Source organism: Aotus nancymaae, unplaced genomic scaffold (assembly GCF_030222135.1).
Source record: "Aotus nancymaae isolate 86718 unplaced genomic scaffold, 86718_ANA_hifiasm-v0.15.2.pri h1tg000003l, whole genome shotgun sequence".
Taxonomy (NCBI): Eukaryota; Metazoa; Chordata; class Mammalia; order Primates; family Aotidae; genus Aotus; species Aotus nancymaae.
Genome location: NW_026988414.1, coordinates 76,858,655 through 76,882,503, shown reverse-complemented (window position 1 = coordinate 76,882,503; position 23,849 = coordinate 76,858,655). Strand labels below are relative to the sequence as shown.

At 50.5% G+C, this 23,849-nt stretch overlaps 1 protein-coding gene across 1 annotated transcript; it reads left to right on the top strand.

Moving 5' to 3' along the window:
- Positions 1–973: 973 nt before the first annotated feature.
- On the top strand, positions 974–22,835 carry CHRNA3 (cholinergic receptor nicotinic alpha 3 subunit). The gene is made up of 6 exons (XM_064383073.1): positions 974–1,040; positions 2,826–2,980; positions 3,095–3,139; positions 4,611–4,720; positions 10,691–11,702; positions 21,438–22,835. The coding sequence occupies exons 1-6, from the start codon at positions 974–976 to the stop codon at positions 21,564–21,566; spliced, it is 1,518 nt and encodes a 505-aa protein (XP_064239143.1). The 3' UTR covers positions 21,567–22,835.
- The last annotated feature ends 1,014 nt before the right edge of the window (positions 22,836–23,849 follow it).

Sequence of the window (23,849 nt, the reverse complement as noted above, 5' to 3'; positions counted from 1 at the left end):
CCCTCTCCACAAAAACCAAAAATTAACTAGACGCGGTGGCGCCTGCCTGTGGTCCCAGCTGCTCCGGAGGCTGAGGTGGGAGGATCACTTGAGCCCGGCATGTGGAGGCTACAGTGAGCCGAGATGGAGCCACCGCACTGCAGCCCTGGCGACAGAGTGAGAACTTGTCTCAGAAAAAGAAGAAAAAGAACAAATGAAGCCTCATTTTAAATTCTGTCTTCTTTATCTTTCTTTAACTTTTCATTAAGCAACAATTCCAACATATTCTAAAGGAAAGAGAACAGTATACCAGTCCTCTAGGTACCATCATCCTGCCTCGACAATTAGCAACTCACGACCAGTGTTGTTTTGTTTCAGCTGACTTCTACCCGCCCCTAAACTCTAAGGACTTAAAAAAATGCCAGTGCGATATCTAAAATATTAAACAGTGACTTAACAGCATGAAAATGCGTGAGGCCTCCCTCGCAGGGTGTGTTAGCGCCTCTCCCACAGCGCCTGGCCCGGGGTCCCAACCCCCGGCGGGAGCTGAGCACGCCCTGGAAGCCAGGGACAGAGGCTGGGTCCCTCTTTTTTCGTGGCGGTGGTGACAGCACCTGCTCGGATCTGGTCGGGCGCCGCCGTCCGGAGCGCCCCGCCCCGCGCAGAGGGAGCCCGCCGGGCGCTGGGGACTCGGGCGGGGAGCCCCTTCCCAACACGCCCCAACCCGCCCCGCCCACTCCCGCGCCCGCCCGCCCCGCCCACTCCCGAGCCCGCGCCCGCGCCCGGCGCTGCTTGGCTCCGGGTGGTTCCTGTCCTCCCCCGGGTCCGAGGGCGCCGGAAACCCAGCGGCGCCGAAGCGGAGGAGTCCCGCGCGTCCCGGCTCGCACGGCTCTAGGTCCGGGGTCTGCGCTGGAGCCGCCCGGGGAGAGGCCGTGTCTGCGCCCGCCGCTCCCGCTCCGACCGTCGGAGTCCGCGGCCCGCCGCGCCGCCAGCCATGGGCTCCCGCCCGCTCTCGCCGCCCCGGGCGCTGTCGTCGCCGCGGCGGCTGCTGCTGCTGCTGTGTCTGCTGCCAGGTACGCGCACGGGCGTCAGGGCTCCGGAGGGACGCGGGAGTGGGCGCGGGGTCCCAGGCGCTGCCGGTAAGAGCACCGCACCGCGAGCGGAGAGGGCGGGCGCGGTCCCGGGGACTCGGAACCCGCGCAGACCCGCTCCCGCGCGGCGGCGACTTGGGTGGGGTGGCTTTTACTCTTTCACCCCCAGCCACCAGCAAACCTGGGAGTCACTTGGCGGGCGCTGGCGGGCGCGGGGTGATGGGGAGGTCGGGACCGGGTCCTTCGTCTTGGGCGCAGGAACTGGGGGTTCGCGTCCCCGCGCTGCCGGTCGCCCTGCCCCGCGCACTGACTCCCGAACTGGCGCGCCCAGGCCTCGCGCTCCACCGTGTGCATCCCGCCCACCTCCTCATTTGACGGACAGACGGGGAAACTAGCCAGAGAAGGCTAAAGACTTGGCCAAGGCCACCTGGGGGAGAGAGGAGTCGCCTCAGGACTGGGGCTGGAGCCGGCGCCCCAGCGTCTCCTCCTGTCCTCTTCGCCCTGCGCCCCAGGCTGCGTCGCTGTGGGACCCTCCACCGGGACAGCGCCTCCCGTCTTCCTCCCGCTCTCCAGACGGGCCTGCTGGGGGAAGCGGGCCCTGGCCCGCCTCTGGGAGGCTCTTGAGTGCCTGGGAGGGCTTGTGGATAGCGAGGGTCCGGGACCAGGCAGGGCTGCGGGGAGCTCCTGGCGGGCCGGGCCGGCGGTCTGCTGTGCGGCTGTGCGCCCGGAGCGCTTTCTGCCCTCGGTGCCGAGGCCTCCACTATTCAGAACGCCACACGTTCTCAACTGAGCTCCTGCCTGGGACCCTCCTTTCATTCTGGGGAAGAGGAGGGGGAGAACAGGCAAAAATCCCATTTCAAGACCTGAGGTAATTGGAGTCAACTTCCCAGAGGGTTCTCCTCCCGCCTCCCGAAACTGCCGCCAGATGTGTACAAGGGAATTGGAAGACAGCTGACTCCGTATGCCTCACCCGTGCTGGGGTGTGGCTTAGAAACAAAGAGGGGTGCCCAAGGGTTGCAGAGAGGTCAGAGTCATTGATCAGGATGTGAAGACAGCATCAGCACGAGCTGGGGGAGCACACGAGATCATGGGAGCCACATAGTGTCTTGGCTTCTAAGAGGGCTGGTGGCCAAACCCCTACTGGATGGAATGCAAGAGAGGCCCAGACACCCGGCCGGCGTTCTCCCAGAGACCTGGGCCTGGATGACCGTGGGTCGCCCTGCCCCGGGGGGAGGCGGCCATCTTTCTGTCGTGGAAGCAGGGAGTGGCTGTACCTAGGCAGACAGCATTTGCACCACATGCCCGCCCTGCAATAACAACCCAGGAAAGTATCCCGAATAGTTGTTGAGCTCTTAACACAGCACCAAGCTGTGCACTTCCTTCTCAACACCCTTTGAGGTGGATATGTTTATAATCCTTATTTTGACTGATAAAGACACTGAGGTTCAGAGAGGTTAAGCTACTTGCCTAAGCTCACACAGCTCACAAGTGATTTGTCAGGATTTGCACCAGCTTTGTCCAACTGCAGAGCCTAAGCTTACAGCCACCGTGCTTCTCACTGAATGTGTGCGACCTGGTAGACTCCTGCCCCTCTTGGGCCTCAGTTTCCCAATATGTAACCCATGGGGTAAGACTAGCCTGAAAGTTTACGGTTCCACAGAGTCCCCCCCCACAGGTGGAGGGGACGCTGTCGGGCGATGTTGCTGGTGGGCTGGGTGGGGCAGGTTAAGTAATGATTTCCCCATGGACTGACAGGGCTCCTTCCTCCAGTGGCCAGGGCCTCGGAGGCTGAGCACCGTCTCTTTGAGCGGCTGTTTGAAGATTACAATGAGATCATCCGGCCTGTGGCCAACGTGTCTGACCCAGTCATCATCCATTTCGAGGTGTCCATGTCTCAGCTGGTGAAGGTGGTGAGTGCTGGAGCCGCGAGCCGTGGCCATGGGGACCGGGGCTTCTGGAGGGGCCTTTCCCAGAATGAGCCTTGTTTTTGTAATTCTCCTGTCTACTTTAATCCCTCTTTCTAGGATGAAGTAAACCAGATCATGGAGACCAACCTGTGGCTCAAGCAAGTAAGTGACCAGACCCTGGGCACTGCTGCCCCCTGGTGGTGACTGCTTTATTTGCTGTAGGTGAACCAAGTAGGGCCCACTTCTGTGGAACCCAGATTGGGGTCCGCTGACTGGCAGATCTCTCTCTTCTAAGGCTTGAGGCCACATGCACTGTCCTACAGTCCCCCTGGAAGGACTGTAGGGCCTAACCCCTCAAGTTCCAGATGGACAGGTTGCAGCCTGGAGAAAGACGTTCTCCATGTTCACACAATAGGACTGAATGAACCGGAGATTGAAGCCCCCCACCCCGGGGCCCTGGGGTGGTACTTGAGACAACCTCCTTCTCTCCTTGCTAAAAACTCAGTTGTTGTTTTTTTCCAGACAGGATCTCGCTTTGTCACCCAGGCTGGAGTGCAGTGGCTCGATCTCGGCTCACTGCAACCTCCACCAGCAGGGTTCGAGCGATTCTCCTGCCTCAGCCTACCAAGTAGCTGGGACCACAGGCGTGCGCCACCCTGCCCCGCTAATTTTTGTATTTTCTACAGAGACAGGGTTTCGCCATGTTGCCCAGGCTGGTCTAGAACGCCTGAGCTCAAGCAATCCGCCCACCTCAGCCTCCCAGAGTGCTGGGATTACAGGCACGAACCACTGCACCCGGCCCAAAACCTCATTCTTAAGTCAGAATCAGACGCTGCTATTGTTGGTAGGGTGGGAGTAGATTTTCCTGTTCAGATTGAGGCCAGGAAATTGTCTTCCACATGTCCTCCCCAGGGAGGCTTTGTCCAGACTTGCCAAGAGACGTAATGGCCCATTGGCCTGCTGGCGACCCTTCTGCAAGCCTGGCCAGCTGAGCACTCAGCACACACAGCCTTCATCCCCAGGAGGTTGGAAAGCCAGATGGGCACAGTGCCCCACCCAGTACCTGATGCACACGCTCCCTCTGTGGCCGCAGGCTCACCCCTTTCTCCTCTGGTGCTGAGGACTGAGACCCCCACCCTCTGTACCCAGACACCTCCTAGGCCCTGCGGGGATCATGGCTTCTTCCCCTAGAAGCTTGCAGAGGCCAGCCTTGCTGAATCTTGGGGTGAAAGAGAGTTCTGTGCTGGAAAACACCCCTGAGAGAGCCATTTAGAGGCTGTAAACAGCAGGCACGTGGACCTGGACCCGGTGCAAGGAGTTCAGGAGGCTCCTCCTGGCACTAGAAGTGGCCAGAGAAAGCTTCAGTAGGTCCTGTTTGGTTGATGAGGGGCTGGGCTTGCTCACAGTCCTGGGGCCAGTGGCTCCCCTAGTGCCAGGAGGCAGCCCACAGGCCCAGCCCTGTGGTCTCTCCCCCGCTGCACCCCCAGGAGAAGTTTAGCTATGTGATCATGGCATGGACGCGGCTTGGCCACATGCAACAGGGGTGGGGAGTCACCAAGGTGGGTGGTGCCAAGAGAAGTAAAACCCAACTGACTCTGTGACTGTCTCCTCCCTCCCTGCCTCTTTCCCTGAGATCTGGAATGACTACAAGCTGAAGTGGAACCCCTCGGACTATGGGGGGGCGGAGTTCATGCGTGTCCCTGCCCAGAAGATCTGGAAGCCCGACATTGTGCTGTATAACAAGTAAGCTGCCAGGGGGCCTGTGCCCTCTCAGGGTTGTCAGCCTGGGCTCTGGGTCCTTGGCTTTCCTGATTTAAAACCTGGCCTTCCTTAGCCTTTTCTAAGAGAGCTTCATTCATTTGTTCATTCAACAGGTATGTATTCAGCACCTACTATATACCAGGCACCAGAGATGTCGGTGAGCCACAGACAGCAGCAGTGTGCTGAGTAGCTTCAAAGCAGGCCATGAGTGGGTGGAGGAGGGCATCAGGGAAAGCTTCAGGGAAGAATTAGCATTTGAAGTGAGTCCTGAAGATCTCAGGACAGGGAGATGGAGCAGAGGAGGGCCCAGGAAGGCAGGAGAGTATGTCATGGGCAGCCAAGGTGACCTCATTGGCTGGACTGTGGGACATAAGGCTGGAAAGATCCATGGGCCAAGAACCAACCATGAGGTGTGGAGGGGGAAGGCTGAGATGCTGGGCACCTGGAATGTCGCGTCTGTTAGCAGCTCTGTGCAAATAGACATGAATGGGGTAAACGGTTCCTCTTCACGTTTTCTTTGGAAGAGAATGAGGGTACTGGAGAAGATCATGGCCTGAGCTGTGTAATCCTAGCGTTCCCAGCCTGCGGACTGGCGTGGTTACTAAGGACAAGGAGCTTTTTCTGAGACTGAATCTTACACTGTTGCCCAGACTGGAGTGCAGTGGTGCGATCTCAGCTCATGGCAACCTCTGCCTCCTGGGTTCAAGCAATCCTTCCTCAGCCTCACGAGTAGCTGGGATTACAGGCACGTGCCACCACGCCTGGGTAATTTTTGTATTTTTTGGTAGAGATGGGGTTTTGCCATGTTGGCCAGGCTGGTCTCGAACTCCTGACCTCAAGCAATCTGTCTGCCTCAGCCTCCTAAAGTGCTGAGATTATAGGCGTGAGCCACCACGCCTGGCCCCAGTGAGCTTTCTAAGAATACAGGTGCTTGGCCAGGCGTGGTGGCTCACGCCTGTAATCCCAGCACTTTGGGAGGCCTTGATGGGTGGATCACCTGAGGACAGAAGTTCAAGACCAGCCTGGCCAACATATCAAAACTCTGTCTCTACTAAAAATACAAAAAAATGAGCCAGACATGGTGGCACGCGCCTGTAATCCCAGCTACTCAGGAGGCTGAGGCAGGAGAATTGCCTCCTTGTCTTTTCTAAAGCTAAGAAGTATTAGTTATCGAAACAATCTGTATAGGTCCTGCCCCACAGAAACAGAGTTCATGTGTCTGGGTGGGCCTAGGAATGGGTGTTTTCACAAAGCTGTCCTGGGGGCTGTGTGACCAGCTTGCTTTGGGGATCCCTGATCTGGCCCGTCCCGGACATTTCACAAATCAAAACAGAGGCCCAGAGTGGGCGTGCGGCACAGCCAGGCCTGGGGTGGTCTCCGCCATCCGCTGTGGCTTTGGGGTCACTGTGGGCAGTGGATGCAGGAGGCTGATGCTGTGATCAGGGGGCTGAGCTGGGCACCCCAGCCTGTCTCCACCTATGTCCTCAAACCTCTACTCTCCCAGCAGCAAACCTGCCATAACACAGTTACCCTGTTAACACGGTGTACCCTCCAGGCCTCCTCCCACTGGGGAAAGGTGTGGGCCTTGGAGAAAGGATTGATGGCCTCCTGAGTATGTCAAGTGGGGTTCCCATGTACAGAGCAGGGCAAGCTTTCTGGGCCCTGTGCTCCCAACCCATCTGGGTGGCTGCATCCAGGTCGCAGTTGGAAAGGATGAGTCTAGAACTAAAAAGACATCCCTGGCCCCTGCATCTAGGGAAGCTGCTCTCTGGCCGGTCCCTCACAGGGGCCACTTCCAGTCTCCTCTGGATCCCGAACGCGCATCTTCCCGCCACTTTTGGGAGGCCTCTCCTCTTTCTCTCTTGCAAAGGTTCTTCCTCTGCTAGGCTGGTCCTGCTCATCGTCGCACCTCCAAAAGCCCCTTTTTTGTTTAAATCCACACAAAACTGATACTTTCCAACTTTAAGCTCTTTCATTGGACTGACATAAATTTTAAGTGATATTTTACAGTGTGCTCGTTAGTTCTCTAGGTATCGAAGATTATCATTTTTGAACCTGTGCTCTATTTTTAGATAAACAGTTAAACATTTTTCAGCAAAACACTTCATGTAGAATTAGTCTATTCTGATTTTAATGACTAAAAAATATGTTTATGTTTTTATGCCATATTAGTACAAAATAATGTTTTCTTTCTATTAGTATTAGTCATTTTTATAATTAGCATCAGGACTGGAGATGCTCTGTTTTATGCTGAATCTTACTTTCTGGTCTCTGGCAAAAACAAAAGGGGGTCTTAACTCACTGCAGACAGTCCATGTTTAATTTACTATTTTCCCAAGGAAATACAACACTTAGAAATATGGTGTGTTTGTTTTTTTGAGATAGAGCCTTGCTCTATTACCTAGGCTGGAGCCCAGTGGTGCAACCTCGGCTCACTGCAACCTCTGCCTCCCAGGTTCAAGCAGTTTTCTGCCTCAGTCTCCCAAGTAGCTGGGATTATATGTGCCCACCACCACACCCGGCTAATTTTTGTATTTTTAGTAGAGACAGGGTTTCACCATCTTGGCCAGGCTGGTCTTGAACTCCTGACCTCATGATCTACCCTCCTCAGCCTCCCAAAGTGCTGGGATTACAGATGTGAGCCACCGCACCTGGCCAAATATGTTATTTCTATATAATTTGTATTTTTAAGCTGGTCGTCAAAGAACTGGGGCACGGTATAAACTTAACTGGCTTGCAGATTATTTTTTCTTACACTGTGTATGTAGACCACAAAAGGCAATGTGTTCTTCCACCCACATTTTCCTTACAGAACCAGGGCCGCAGCTTCCCAAGCCCTGGACTAGACCCTGGGCTCTGAGGCTCCCTTGCCACTCTGACATTCTGTTGATCCAGGATGCTGTGAGGCATTGGTTCAGGAGGCCTCTGCCTTCCCGAGGGTCTTCCCAACCTTCTGCTTAGCCCAGCGCTCTCCAGGGCCCCTCCATGCTGAACACGGGCTGAGTCCACCTGGGGGGGTGTGGATATTCACCTCCACCCCACCCCCTACCTCTCCCTTTTTCCTGGAGCCAGGAGCTGGGAATACTTTTGTATGGAATTAAGGGCATGGTGAGAGTGAAGTGGGGGCTAAGGATGTATAAACTCAGCAGGGTGCCTTTGGGGGCAAACCAGCCAACCAGAGGAAAGACAGGTAGTGGCTTTGGCATTGAGCCTTCATGGGTGATGATCATCCTGCTCAACCGAGGCCCAGGAGAGACCAGCGAGCAAGAAGGACGCGCACCAGAACAATCCCCTTGTGTTTTCACGGGTTCCCATCCAATACGAGCAGCACGAGGATTCTCTCAAGGTTTAGGCTTCGTCATTGCTTTTCACCTCTTCAGGTACAAGGCAAAGGAGTGTGGCGGTTGCTCCCTTTGAAGGTGTAAACGCCTTCACAAGGCTAAGAAACTCAGTAGGGCTGATCCGAGGAATGTGTCGGAGCCTCCTGGGCAGGCACGCTGTTGTGGCAGCAACCCGCCTTGCTCTCAGCCGGCCTCATCTGGCCATCACAGACAGAATGCCCACTGCACAACTCAGCCGGGACCATCAGTGGATCTTCTGTCGGACAAACCAACAAGACCATTCCCAGAAAAATGTACATTTCTAAGGCCGGGCAGTGGCTCAAGCCTGTAATCCCAGCACTCTGGGAGGCCGAGGTGGGCGGATTAGTCAAGGTCAGGAGTTCGAGACCAGCCTGGCCAACATGGTGAAACTCCATCTCTACTAAAAATACAAAAAGTAGCTCGGTGTCATGGCACATGCCTGTGATTCCAGCTACTCAGGAGGCCGAGGCAGGAGACTCACTTGAACCCGGGAGGCAGAGGTAACGAGCTGAAATCACTCTACTGCACTTTAGGCTGGGCAAGAGAATGAGACTCCATCTCAAAAAAGAAAAGGAAAGAAAGAAAAAGGTGTATTTCTATGTGAATATAAAGTCAGGGTACACATAGTGAAAAGGAAGGGAGAAGAAACATGGGTGGAAAATGGGGACAGATAGTGACACTGAAAGTGAAGAAACCTATTATGGTGAATTTGAAAGACTCAAGGAAGCAAAAACCATGATTACTGTAAAACAGTGCTGGGAAGAATGGCGGGGAAGGGTGGGCACTACAAGGAATGGTCCAGTCAGGATCCAGAGAGAGGGTTTAGAAATCATAAACCCATCTGAAGAGGTTCCGTTTAATGGGAGTGGGCTCCCATGGCTGGTCTGTGCGGCCCCTTCCAGCTCCACAGTCTCATTTCACACACACTTTAGGTGCCCAGTGCAGGCTGAATGAGGAGACGTCCAAACCTCAGGGACCCTGGGTGGTAAATAGTCCCACCCAGGACTATTTCAGCACCAGACTCCAGGAAAATAATCTTCATCCCATTTCTTAAATTAAAGGGGGAAAGGCCAGGCACGGTGGCTCACGCCTGTAATCCCAGCACTTTAGGAGGCCGAGGTGGGCAGATCACAAGGTCAGGAGTTCGAGACCAGCCTGGCCAACATGATGAAATCCCGTCTGTACTAAAAATAACAAAAATTAGCCAGGCATGGTGGCGGGTGCCTGTAATCCCAGCCACTCGGGAGGCTGAGACAGGAGAACTGCTGGAAACCGGAAGGCAGAGGTTGCAGTGAGCTGAGATCGTGCCCCTGCACTCCAGCCTGGGCAATGAGCGAAACTCCGCCTCTAAATAAATAAATAGATAAAAATAAAAAATAAAGGGGGAAAAATCCTCTTTGGGGGTTTGGGAGTCTCTGTCTACGTATCAGTTTGGGAGCTGTGTTGTGGGATGAAATGATGGCATGCCCTGGGGGATGATCAATATCTCAGATTGTTGTTGGGGACGGAGCCTGTGCCTCGGTATCCTCACTGGTAAATGCGTCTGGGAATCAGGTGATGGTTTATGGCACTTTCAGCTCTCATCCTCCGCTGCCTTCGAAATCATTACCGTGAGAAGCTGGACGAGATGACTGCTTGTCATGACCAAGTGTTGATGGCCCTGTGTCACGCTGCCCCTGCTTGTCATGACCAAGTGTTGATGGCCCTGTGTCACGGTGCCCTTGCTTGTCATGACCAAGTGTTGATGGCCCTGTGTCACGGTGCCCCTGCCTGTCATGATCAAGTGTTGATGGCCCTGTGTCACGGTGCCCCTGCCTGTCATGACCAAGTGTTGGCCCTGTGTCACGGTGCCCCTGCCTGTCATGACCAAGTGTTGATGGCCCTGTGTCACGGTGCCCCTGCCTGTCATGATCAAGTGTTGATGGCCCTGTGTCACGGTGCCCCTGCCTGTCATGACCAAGTGTTGGCCCTGTGTCACGGTGCCCCTGCCTGTCATGACCAAGTGTTGATGGCCCTGTGTCACGGTGCCCCTGCCTGTCATGATCAAGTGTTGATGGCCCTGTGTCACGGTGCCCCTGCCTGTCATGACCAAGTGTTGATGGCCTTGTGTCACGGTGCCCCTATCTGTCATGATCAAGTGTTGACGGCCCTGTGTCACGGTGCCCCTGCCTGTCATGATCAAGTGTTGATGGCCCTGTGTCACGGTGCCCCATCTGTCATGACCAAGTGTTGACGGCCCTGTGTCACGGTGCCCCTGCCTGTCATGACCAAGTGTTGATGGCCCTGTGTCACGGTGCCCCATCTGTCATGATCAAGTGTTGATGGCCCTGTGTCACGGTGCCCCTGCCTGTCATGACCAAGTGTTGATGGCCCTGTGTCACGGTGCCCCTATCTGTCATGACCAAGTGTTGATGGCCCTGTGTCACGGTGCTCCTGCCTGTCATGACCAAGTGTTGATGGCCCTGCGTCATGGTGCCCCTGCTTGTCATGACCAAGTGTTGATGGCCCTGCGTCATGGTGCCCCTGCTTGTCATGACCAAGTGTTGATGGCCCTGTGTCATGTCACGGTGCCCCCTCCTTGTCTTTGCAGTGCCGTTGGGGATTTCCAGGTGGACGACAAGACCAAAGCCTTACTCAAGTACACTGGGGAGGTGACGTGGATGCCTCCGGCCATCTTCAAGAGCTCCTGCAAAATTGACGTGACCTACTTCCCGTTTGATTACCAAAACTGCACCATGAAGTTTGGCTCCTGGTCCTACGACAAGGCGAAAATCGATCTGGTCCTGATCGGCTCCTCCATGAACCTCAAGGACTACTGGGAGAGCGGCGAGTGGGCCATCATCAAAGCCCCGGGCTACAAGCATGACATCAAGTACAACTGCTGCGAGGAGATCTACCCTGACGTCACGTACTCGCTCTACATCCGGCGGCTGCCGCTCTTCTACACCATCAACCTCATCATCCCCTGCCTGCTCATCTCCTGCCTCACCGTGCTCGTCTTCTACCTGCCCTCCGACTGCGGTGAGAAGGTGACCCTGTGCATTTCCGTCCTCCTCTCCCTGACAGTGTTTCTCCTGGTCATCACTGAGACCATCCCCTCCACCTCACTGGTCATCCCCCTGATCGGAGAGTACCTCCTGTTCACCATGATCTTCGTCACCTTGTCCATCGTCATCACCGTCTTCGTGCTCAACGTGCACTACAGAACCCCAACGACACACACGATGCCCTCCTGGGTGAAGACCGTATTCTTGAACCTGCTCCCCAGGGTCATGTTCATGACCAGGCCGAGCAGCAGTGAGGGCAGCGCTCAGAAGCCGAGGCCCCCGTATGGCGCCGAGCTCTCAAATCTGAATTGCTTCAGCCGCACAGAGGGCAGAGGCTGCAAGGACGGCTACCCCTGCCAGGACAGGATGTGCGGCTACTGCCACCACCGCAGGATCAAAATCTCCAATTTCAGTGCCAACCTCACGAGAAGCTCCAGTTCTGAATCAGTGGACGCTGTGCTGTCCCTCTCTGCTTTGTCACCAGAAATCAAAGAAGCCATCCAAAGTGTCAAGTATATTGCTGAAAATATGAAGGCACAAAATGAAGCCAAAGAGGTAAGGATGTGGCTATCATTACGTTAGCCATTCATTCATCATTCAGCAGACATTCATGGGTTCTTCGTGGGGCAAGGCTTAGGGTAGGGGTTAAGAAATTAGACTCCAGGGTCAGTGGCGTGTGGTAAGACCAGTTATACGTCCTTGGGTAAGTTGCCTTGACTCTCTGAGCCTGTTTTCTCATCTGTAAAATGGGACGATAAAGCTCGTAGTATGTGGTACCCTGAAGCGGGCTGCACCATGAAAACGCCTGATGCCAGGAGAGCAGATTAGAGGCTGGGAAAGGGCATGGGGCCAGATGACCTCCAGTGAGTATTGGTTAACTGAGGTTAGAGTTTTATTTTTACTTTATTTATTTATTTATTTATTTATTTGTTGAGACACAGTCTCACTCTGTCGTCAGGCTAGAGTACAGTGGTGCAATCTCGACTCACTGCAACCTCCGCCTGCTGGGTTCAAGTGATTCTCCTGAGTAGCTGGGACTACAGACGTGAGCCCCCATGCCCAGCTAATTTTTCTATTTTTAGTAGTGACGGGGTTTCACCACGTTGGCCAGGATGGTCTCGATCTCTTGACCTTTTGATCTGCCCACCTCAGCCTCCCAAAGTGCTGGGATTACAGGTGTGAGCCATCATGCCTGGCCACTTTTATTTATTTATTTTTGAGACAGGGCCCTGCTCTGTTGTCCAGGCTGGAGTGCAGTCGCACAATCTTGGCTCACTGCAGCCTCCACCTCCGGGATCAAGCAATTCTCCCACCTCAGTTTCCCCGAGTAGCTTGAACTGCAGGTGCCCCACTACCATGCCCTAATTTTTTACATTTTTTTGTAGCGATGGGGTTTTGCCATGTTGCCCATGCTGGTCTTAGATTCGACTCAAACAGTCTGCTCACCTTAGTCTCCTGAAATGCTGGGATTACAGGCGTGAGCTACTGCAGCTGGTCTTTATTTTTACCTTCTAATTGCACATACGTTCTCATTGAGGAAGAATTTACATGGACTGAAGTGCACACTTCCTCAGTGAACATCTCGATGAAATTTTACATCATGTGTACACCCATGTAACCATGATCCAGATAAAGATATAGAACACTCCCAGTGCCCCAGAAAGCTCCCCAGTGAACATGCCAGTTGGTATCTTCCTCCCTCCTTCATGCCCACCATCCTGGCTTGGGCTCAGTGGCTCACAACTGTAATCCCAGCACTTTAGGAGGCTGAGGCAGGTGGATGGCTTGAGATCATGAGTTCGAGACCAGCCTGGGAAATATGGTGAAACCCCATCTCTAACAGAAATACAAAAATTAGCCAGGCATGGTGGCATGTGCCTGTAGTCCCAGCTACTCAGGAGGCTGAGGTGGGAGGCTCACTGGAGCCCAGGAAGTCGAGGTTACAACAAGCCATGATCATGCCATTGCACTTTAGCCTGGGTGACAATGGCGTGAGGTCCTCTCTTAAGTTAATTAATTAATTTTAAAAAGAACCATTATCCTGACTTCTTAGATATTGATTAGTTTTACCTAGTGTTTTTTTTTTTTTTTTTTTTTTTTTTTTGAGGGAATCTTGCTCTGTCACCCAGGCCAGAGTACAGTGGTACAATCTCTGCTTACTGCAACCTCTGCCTCCCAGGTTCAAGCGATTCTTCTGCCTCAGACTCCCGAGTAGTTAGGACTACAGGCATGTGCCACCACACCCAGCTATTTTCAGTAGAGATGGGGTTTTGCCATGTTGGCCAGGTGGGTCTTGAACTTCTGTCCTCTAGGCCTCTCAAAGTGCTGGGGTTACAGGTGTGAGCCACTGCGCCTGGCCAGTTTTACCTATTCTTGAGCTTCACATAAATGGAATCATATAGTATATACACTCTTACGTGTCTGACTCCGTTCATTAAACATAATATCTTGCGGTTTATTTTGTCTCTGTTTCTTTGTTATTAGTGTGTAATACTCCACAATATGACTATAATACTATCTTCTGTTTATTTGTTTTACATTTGTTGGACATTTAGTTATTTCTAACTTGAGGCTATTATGAATAACACTGCTACAAACATTTATGACTTTTGGGGAATATATGTGCTCATTTCTCCTGGATCATACCTAGGAGTGGAATTGCTGGATCATTGGCCTCAGCCTCCCGAGTAGCTGGGACTACAGGCATGCACCACCACACCCAGCCTCATTTTGTATTTTTAGTAGAGAGGGGGTTTCACCATGTTGGCCAGGATGGTCTCGATCTCTTGACCTGGTGATCCACCTGCCTTGGCCTACCAGAGTGCTGGGATTACAGGTGTGAGCCACCGTGCCCAATCTTCTTATTATTATTATTATTAGATGGAGTTTCACTCCATCTGCCCAGTTTGGAGTGCAGTGGTGTGATCTCAGCTCACTGCAACCTCTGCCTCCCGGGTTCCAGCGATTCTCCTGCCTCAGCCTCCAAAGTAATGGATTACAGGCATGCGCCATCATGCCTGGCCAATTTTGTATTTTTAGTAGAGACAGGGTTTGACTATGTTGGTCAGGCTGGTCTCAAACTCCCATCCTCAGGTGATCCGCATGCCTTGGCCTCCCAAAGTGCTGTGATGAGCGACTGTGCCCGGCCCTTTTTTTTGACTGAACTTACTTCTGTTTTCTCCATAAATCTTGTGCTTGAACTTAAGAACGGGGAACTTACGTCAAGTACTAAGAATAGGAAAGATTTACACTAAATAATGTCATGTGCCTGGTTATTCCATGACTATACCAGCAAGGTTACCAGGATCGCACTCAACGACTTTATGAGAAGCTCTGCTTTAAAATTAAGTGTCTCTGCCTTAAGTTGTTTATCAGCAAGGAGCTAATTACCAGATAACTTTATCTCTTGACACACTCTAGGTAATTAATATTGATAAGGTATGTCCATTTCATTGTAATGGAGCCTCTTTTCTTCAGCTGTGGCAGGCATACCACAGTGGCTGGGACAGGGGGAGACAGCCACAGCCGCCCCTACCTCCTCACCCCCACTCATCAGAGCTACTGCGAGCATGTCTTGTGACCATAATGGTGCAAAACCTCCAGCTGATCCCAGTAATTTAGCCAAAGAGTCGGGCATTTCTTTAAATTCAGTTGAAGTCGTTGTTGGACATCATAAGCAATTGCAAGTAAACGATCAGTGAAAATCTATTTGTCTAATACTGGTAATTTTGCCGACATTCTCTATCCTTTACCCGCTTTAAAAATAATTTCTTTACTAAAGGTCAAGATCTAAGTACCCACACTCTAGCCTCCTTTGTCAGGCTATTAGAAATTACTTTTATTCTAAAAGCTATTTATTAGATACCATACAAAGAGAGTTTCAGAAGGGCCTAAGGCACGGAGACAGACATATAAAAAACTTACAATTAAAAGAGAGGTCACGAACTTGGCAGGCAGATTGGTGAAATGGCCTGAATGCAGAAATAGGGAGTGGTGGGGTCTGCGGCAAACTGACGCCACGTGGTCCGTCTCAAGCGGCAGCCACTGCTCACCTCTGGTCATGTTTCCACATGGGCATGTGAGCCCATTATTGCTGGATCTTCCAGTTTTCTTTTTTTTTCAGAGAAGGCAGAAATCTGACCAGCAAGCCACCAAATCATCTATGAGAAAGCAGTAAGTGTTAGAGTCAAGGTGCCAACTCAGTGCTCGGAGGGGAGAGTCGAGCTGTCGGAAAGATTCCCTTTCCCTGAGTGACTGACACTCTACTGTTTACAGAAAGTGTTTCAGAGATATGTTAATTTCCTGCATCTCTAGCTCCAGCTTGGCTGGTTTTAACTGTTCCTGGCTCTGAGGAGCCTAGACTGAAGCCTAGGCTGTTTTCCCAGAGCATCTCCTGAGGGCGCTGGGAGCCTGTGAATGACCATCCCTGGACACACTGGCTCCTAAGGTCGGGGAAGTGTTCAGCCTTCCCTGGCTGTTCTTATTTTTAAAAATTCTTCACATCAAGAAGCAGCTTCTTCCCTGCTTCTTGAATCTCCGCCTGGTTCAGCCTGCCTGCCTCCACTCCAGCCTCCACTGCGTCCATCAGGATGACACAGAAGTCCTACAAGGTGCCCATCTCTGGCCCGCAGGCCGTCAGCAGCCGCTCCTACACGAGTGGGCTCGGTGCCCACATCAGCTTCTCCCGAGTGGGCAGCAGCAGCTTCCAGGGTGGCCTAGGTGGAGGCTATGGCGGGGCCAGCAGCATGGGCATGGGCGGCATCACTGCCATCACGGTCAACCAGAGCCTGCCGAGGCCCCTTAACCTGGAGGTGGACCCCAGCATCCAGGCTGTGCGCACCCAGGAGAAGGAGCAGATCAAGACCCTCAACAACAAGTTTGCCTCCTTCATCGACAAGGTGCTGTTCCTGGAGCAGTGGAACAAGGCGCTGGAGACCAAGTGGAGCCTCCTGCCGCAGCAGAAGACGGCTCAGAGCAACGCGGACAACACGCTAGAGAGCTACATCAGCAACCTTCGCGGCAGCTGGAGACTCTGGGCCAGGGAAGCTGAGGCTGGAGGCCGGGCTTGGCAACAGGCAGGCGCTGGTGGGGAGCTTAGGAACAAGTAGGAGGATGAGGTCAATAAGCGAAAGGAGATGGAGAATGAATTTGCCCTTATCGAGAAGGATGCGGATGGAGCTTCCATGAACAAGGTGGAGCTGGAGTCTCCTGGAAGGGCTGACTGAGGAGACTGACTTCCTCAGGCAGCTGTGTGACGAGGGGACCCGGGAGCTGCAGTCCTGATCTCAGGCACGTCTGTGCGGCTGTCCATGGACAACAGCCACTCCCTGGACACAAGACAGCATCATCGCTGAGGTCAAGGCGCCTCGTGAGGACATCGCCAACCTCAGCCGGGTGGAGGCTGAGAGCCTGCACCAGATCAAGTATGAGGAGCTGCAGACGCTGGCTGGGAAGCATGGGATGACCCGCCGCATGCAAAGACTGAGATCTCTGAGATGAACCGGGACATCAGTGGCTCCAGGCTGAGATTGAGGGTCTCAAAGGCCAGAGGGCTTCCCTGAAGCCGCCATCACGGATGCTGAGCAGCGTGGGGAGCTGGCCATTAAGGATGCCAATGCCGAGCTGTCCGAGCTGGAGGCCACCTTGCAGCATGCCAAGCAAGACATGGCGTGGCAGCTGCATGAGCACCAGGAGCCGATGAACGCCAAGCTGGCCCTGGACATCGAGCTCACCACCTACAACTATAATTTACCTACTAAAGGTTTTGAAGCCCCTTGGTCTTATTTAACCTAAATGTCTAAGTTATAGTCAGTGTTAATGGAGAGATGGGTAAGAGGAGGATGGAAGAAATAAGTGGGGAAGGAGTAGCTGCCCCTGATGTCCTGCCGAGTGAACAGCCACATCAGCCCCTCCCAGCCTACTCCTCCTGCGACTGCCCCGGAGCCCGGGAGGGGGGCCGCTGCGCAGGGGAGCACAGGGAACCAGAGGCGCACCTGAGGCTCCGCCATAGCCCTCAGCCCACATCGTTCACACTGGTGATCCCCATAGGCTCACACTTGGTCTGATTAGGAGTGCCATTAGCAATAATATTCTACGTTCAGTCTCTCCTCCCACCTCTCTGTGGCTTTCCCTCCTGCCAGTTACCCCATCTCCTGAGTTCTTGACTGTAACTTTTCTATTTTTCACACCTGTTATTTCCACGTGGTTCTTCTGTAAAACTGAGTGTTCCTTAGTTTCCAATAGTCTCTGATATCTTATGTTTATTTTAAATTATGAATTTTATTTTAAATAATTGAGTGGTATATTTGGGGCCTGTAAACTCACTTTTTGCTGGGGTGTCAGCCACCCTTTCTAAATTGTGTTTAGGGAGGGGCTGAAATCCAGGCTTTCAGATGCTGAGGGTCTACATGGCCACAAACTCAGCTAGATCACCTTTCAGGGGTGCTGCCTTCCCTCCAGATGACCTTGTCTCTCAAGGAATGTCTCATTACCTCCCTGGCTCTGATCTCCCCCAAGTCCCTCCTATTGGACTGAAGCTGTTTGGTCCTTGATGTGTGGAACTTCAGTTCTAGCTGAAGAGTTTTGTATCCAGCTACTGTCTCTTTGAAGTGAGGCTATGGCCAGGCACAGTGGCTCACACCTGTAATCCCAGCATTTTGCAAGACCAAAGCAGGAGGATTCCTTGAGGCTAGGAGTTCAAGACCAGCCTGGCCAACATAGTGAGACCTTATCTCTTAAAAATAATAATAATAATAATAATAAATTAAAATAAAAGTGAGGGGCTGGGCACGGTGGCTCATGCCTGTAATCCCAGCACTTTGGGAGGCTGAGGTGGGTAGATCGCTTGAGCCCTGGAGTTCAAGACCAGCCTAGGCAACATGGCAAAACCCCATCTCTACCAAAATAAATAAATAAAATAAAAGTGAGGCTGCAATAGAATTTTTAGCCTTTTTTTAAATTTTTTTGACAGGGTCTTGCTCTGCCACCCACATTGGAGTGCAGTGGAGCGATCATAGCTCACTGTAGCCTCTAACTCCTGGGCTCAAGCAATCCTCCAACCTTAGCCTCCCAAATAGCTGGGACTACAGGTATGTGTCACTGCACCCAGCTAATTTTTTTTTTCTTAATTTGAAGAAACAGGGTCTCACTGTGTTGCCCAGGCTGGTCTTAAACTCCTGGACTCAAACAATTTTCCTGCCTTGGCCTCCCAAAGTGCTAGGATTAAAGGTGTGATCCACCACATCTGGCCTTTTTAGCCGTTAGAAGAACATTTATCCATAAACATTCTTAAGAAGGCATGCCAAAGGCCGGGCGTGGTGGCTCACACCTGTAATCCCAGCACTTTGGGAGGCCGAGGCAGGTGGATCACAAGGTCAAGAGATCGAGACCATCCTGGCCAACATGGTGAAACCCCATCTCTACTAAAAATACAAAAAAAAATTAGCCAGCCTTGGTGGTGTGTGCCTGTAATTCCAGCTACTCAAGAGGCTGGGGTGGAAGAATCGCTTGAACCGGGAGGCGGAGGTCACAGTGAGCCAAGATTGCGACATTGCACTCCATTCTGGCAACAGAGCAAGACTCCATCTCAAAAAAAAAAAAAAAAAGGCATGCTAATAAGAAGAGAAATAAATCAGGGGGCTACAAGGGGGAGGAGGCAAGCCTCGGGCTCCACCAGTCAATGGGCAGCTCCGTTCTCTGCTTTTCCCTTCAGCCAGGCTCTGCTGGGCCTTCGAGGGACTGCCTGAACCTGCATCTCTGGGCTGGGAGTGGCAAGGGAACAAAGATCTCTCCCTAGCCGTCCCTCCACCAAGCCCCTCCCCCTTCTCAGGGCTGCCACCCCCAGTCCAGGTAACATTGTCCTGGCTACACCTTCCTGGTTTCTGGGTCTTTAAAGTAGTCTTCTCTTGCTTCTGTGCCAGCTCCCAGTTTGGGCTAGTTCGCCATTTTGCCAAACATTCATCTATTTGTGACTCATCAGAAAATGCACAAAGCTTTAAAGACTTTAGAAGTTAGATATAAGCCAGGCACAGCGGCTCATGCCTGTAATCCAACATTTTGGGAGGCCAAAGCAGGAGGATCACTTGAGCCCAGGAGTTCAAAACCATCCTGGGCCACTAAAGGAAACCCTGTCTCTACAAATAATTTAAAAATCAGGCCAGGCGTGGTGATTCAAATCTGTAATCCTAGCACTTTGGGAGGCTGAGGTGGGTGGATCACCTGAGGTTGGGAGTTCAAGAGCAGCCTGGCCAACATGATGAAACCCCATCTCTACTAAAAATACAATAAATTAGCCAGAGGGTGGTGGCATGCGCCTGTAATCCCAGCTACTTGGGAGGCTAAGGCATGAGAATCACTTGAACCTGGGAGGCAGAGGTTACAGTGAGCCAAGATTGCACCACTACACTCCAGCCTAGGTGACAGAGTGAGACTCCATCACACACACAAAAAAGAAAAGTGTAGTGGCGTGCACCAGCAGTTCTAGCTACTCAGGGAGCTGAGTGGGGAAAATTGAGCCCAGGAAGTTGAGGCTGCAGTAAGCCATGATCCCACCCCTGCACTCCAGCCTGGGCAACAAAGCGAGACCCCATCTCAAAAAAAAAAATTGAATATAAAATTTCTGTCCAGCCAGCTCTTTTTGCAGCACGATTTATATTCATGCATAAGACCCAAGTCTCATCTTTCCTCATGAGGCTTGAGTAAGGGTCAGTTTATAAATCAACATTAGTATCACTAGGCTCTATTCATTAAGGCCTCTGTTTGGACACAACATGCTGAGGGAGGTACTGTTCTTATCCCCATTTTACAGATGAGGAAATTGAGGCTAAGAGCAGTCATGGAATTGACCCAGATTCTCACAGCTTGAAAGGAGCAGAGCTGGGATTCTAATCAGTTTGTCTCCAAGTCTCTGCTTTTCCACCCGTCTGCCTCCTAGAGCCTTAGAAGGTGGCCAGTAGGGGGTGGGTAAGAATCTCACATCCCAAGGTGTATTTGAAGCACACAGAAACCAGTCTTAGGAATTCAAATAAAGTACCTTATGGCAAATATGGCATCATAATTCTAATTTTACCTATGATGATACTGTTACCAAGAGGACATATTTACTCAAGTGCACAATGGCAACATAAAATCTTCCTCTCCCAGCCCCATTTCAGTATACTTAAATTAATAAATTGCATGCCGCGTCTTTTTTATGTGATTATTGCTTCAAAATCAGCTGATTCATGGGTTCTCTCCTTCTCAATTCAATTATGGCTTCTTTGCTTTCTGAATTGTCTAGGAGTATAATTACCATACAATCTTCCTTCCTATTTCAAGCCTAAATTGAAGCTGTATTATATACAATTGGTATTGCTTTTCATCCTATATTTTACGTTATTATCAGCAATTATTTCTGACTTCAGCCTGCTCTCTGACTGCACAGTATTCCGTGATACTTCGGCCTTACAAGTAAAAGTGACTTCTGAGCAGGTGGGCATCATGGAGAGGGCAGTGGGGAAGGAAAGATTGATGAGGATGGACCTGCCCTGATGTGCTTATCTCAGTTTTGGAACAGATATTATAAGGAAATTTATTTTGTTGTTTTTGAGGCAGGGTCTCGCTCTGTTGCCCAGGCTGGAGTGCAGTGGCATGATCTTGCCTCACTGCAACCTCTGCCTCCCAGGTTCGAGAATTTCTCATTCTCAAACTTCAGCCTCCCAAGTAGCTAGCATTACAGGCATGCGCCACCACTCCTGGCCAATTTTTGTATTTTTAGTAGAGACGGGGTTTCACCATGTTGGCCAGGCTGGTCTCAAACTCCTGACCTCAGGTGATCTCAGAATCCCAAAGTGCTGGGATTACAGGCGTAAGCCACTTCAGCCAGCCAGAAATTTATACCTACAGCTGGATAAGCAGTGCTTTGAAACAATGGTAGATTATGTAGGACTATATTAGCCATTCTAACCAAGGTGCAGAATCCTTTCACGGGAGCCTAAGTAACTAGTTTCACTAACTTTATAAAATTGGAATTCAATTTACAAGAGCTAGGTTATGCGTACATTAGGAAACTTCTGATTTGAAACAGCTCTAACATGACAAGTCTTTTATACCTCTTTCCTGCATAAAGAGAAACTTGAGAATGGCAGATTTCCTCAGACTATATCAATTAGGGGGAAAAAAGGCTAATTGCACGTTAGAGACAAAATGGCTTCTACTACTGCAACAGATCTATTAAATCTTCAGTACTGAAAATGTATTCATTTTGCCTTTCCCTCCACGTTTTTTCTCTTACCATTTTGTTTTGTTTTGCAGATTCAAGATGATTGGAAGTATGTTGCCATGGTGATTGATCGCATTTTTCTGTGGGTTTTCACCCTGGTGTGCATTCTGGGGACAGCCGGGTTGTTTCTGCAACCCCTGATGGCCAGGGAAGATACGTAAGCACTAAGCTGTGTGCCTGCCCGGGAGACCTCCTCGCGTCCAGCCAGGAGGAGGCTGCTTCTTAGTAGGAATGTGTTTTCTGTTTTCATGCTACCAGCTTTGTTTATGGCATTTCAAGATTTACTTATTTTCCAGTTGTCTTGGTTTTTGTCAAAAAAAGAATCGTGCAGAAAAAATGTCAAGAGTATTTATTATGGATAAATGAACATTTAGCCTTCTTAGTATGGTAAAGAGATGTCAAAATGTGATTCTTCTACGTGATAAGTAGTATGCTGTGCTGTGGAACATACACATAAAAATGTTTCCTTTTCTTAGTTGTTGAGACATAACTAGATAAGAAAAATGCTGTTCAGAAATATGAAAAGTCATTCAGTTCAGTATCACTACAGATCTCCCAGTGATTTTTCTTAGCTCATAATCTCTTGGAAGTTTTATACTAATTCAGTAATCCCCCACTGTTACCCATTTCTTACAATGCATTTCTCATTCTTTACTGGGTCTAAAGGCTGTGCTTCCATTTCAGAGAGCTTCAGCTATTTCTCTTGCATAATTCTAAATTATACAATGAGAAATCATGCCTAGTTATTCATTATTAATAAATTGTCTTAGTACACCATAAACTGGGTGGCTTATAAACAACAAAAATTTCTCAGTTTGGGAGGTTGGGAGGTCCATAGTCAAGGCATCAGCAAATTTGGTGTCTGGTGAGGGTCCTCTTCCCCAGAGGGTGCCTAGCTAACTCTGTGCAGTCTGTTTTATAAGAGCCCTAACCTCATTCATGAGGGCAGAGCCCCCATGGCCTAATCACCTCTCCAAGGCCCCACCTTCTATCTAAGACAATCACATCGGATTAGGTTTCAACATGTGAATTTGGGGAGGACAAATTCAGACCATAGCATGAACCTTTAGAACAGGGGTTCTCAGCCTTAGCACTGTGGACATTTTGGGCTGGATAAGTGTTGGGACAAAGTGGGGGTATCCTAGCAGTACCATGGCCTCTACCTACTAAGATGCCAATAACATACCCTGCTTCTTCACCCGTTATAATAACCAAGAATGTCTCCATTGTTAAATGGAGGCATTTTTGCCCCTGGTTGAGAAACATTGCTTTAGACAAATTATTAAGAAAGAATATCACATACTACACTTCTGAATCTTAACATGATCATTATCACTGACACAGATGATGATTCACAGAGACTGTTTGAATCTTGTCTCACTAGTTTTGTTTTTCCTATGCAAAAATAAAATGGACAGAATTGCAGCCCACTGTGACTCATGTTTCAGTAAGTCAAAAGGAAGATATCAATAAAATTTATTTATGTAGGCCGGGTGTGGTGGCTCATGCCTGTAATCCCAGTACTTTTGGAGACTGAGGCAGGTGGATCACAGGGTCAGGAGTTCGAGACTAGCCTGACCAATATGGTGAAACCCTGTCTCTACTAAAAATACAAAAAAAAAAAAAAAATTAACCAGGCATGGTGGCATGTGCCTGTAATCCCAGCTACTCTGGAGGCTGAGGCAGGAGAACTGCTTGAACCCAGAAGGCGGAGGTTGCAATGAGCCGAGATCGTGCCACTGCACTCCAGCCTGGGTGACAAAGTGAGACTTTGTCTCAAAAAAAATTTATTTATGTATAAAAATCTGAAGTAACAGCAATGGGAGTGTACGAAGGGTCAGGGATGTATACAAGCCTAAATTCATCACAACAGGCTTTCACTCATTAAATGGCATTAAACACTTGCCTACAATAAAATGCAAATTAGACAAGGTCTCCTCTGCCCTCCAAAGAGCAATGGCTTGAACTTAGATAGGTTACTTACTACAAATAAATAAGGTGTTTGTTATCTCAACAGCTAACAGTTCTAAATTGAACGCAAGGTTTCTGTCTCTTTTCTACTTGGTTACACCTGAAGTGGTGGCATTTAGAAGTGAAATTTAACCGTTTTATCTGTTACATTATACTATACTGAATCATTTATGCTGTACTAGTAATAGGCTATTGATAACATCTAAAAGCCCTTGCAACTCTAAGATTCTATTACTGTGTTAGAATGAAGGAGAGAAAATTGAAATATTACAGGTATATAACAGTGTGCTTATACCAAATTAGAATACCATCTTTAATCTTGGAAGATTGTTTTCTCACAGAATGCTTTAGACCTGAATATTTTTATTTATTTTATTTTTTGAGATGGCGTTTCACTCTTGTTGCCCAGGCTGGAGTACAATGGTGCAATCTCAGCTCACTGCAACTTCCACCTCCTGAGTTCCAGCGATTCT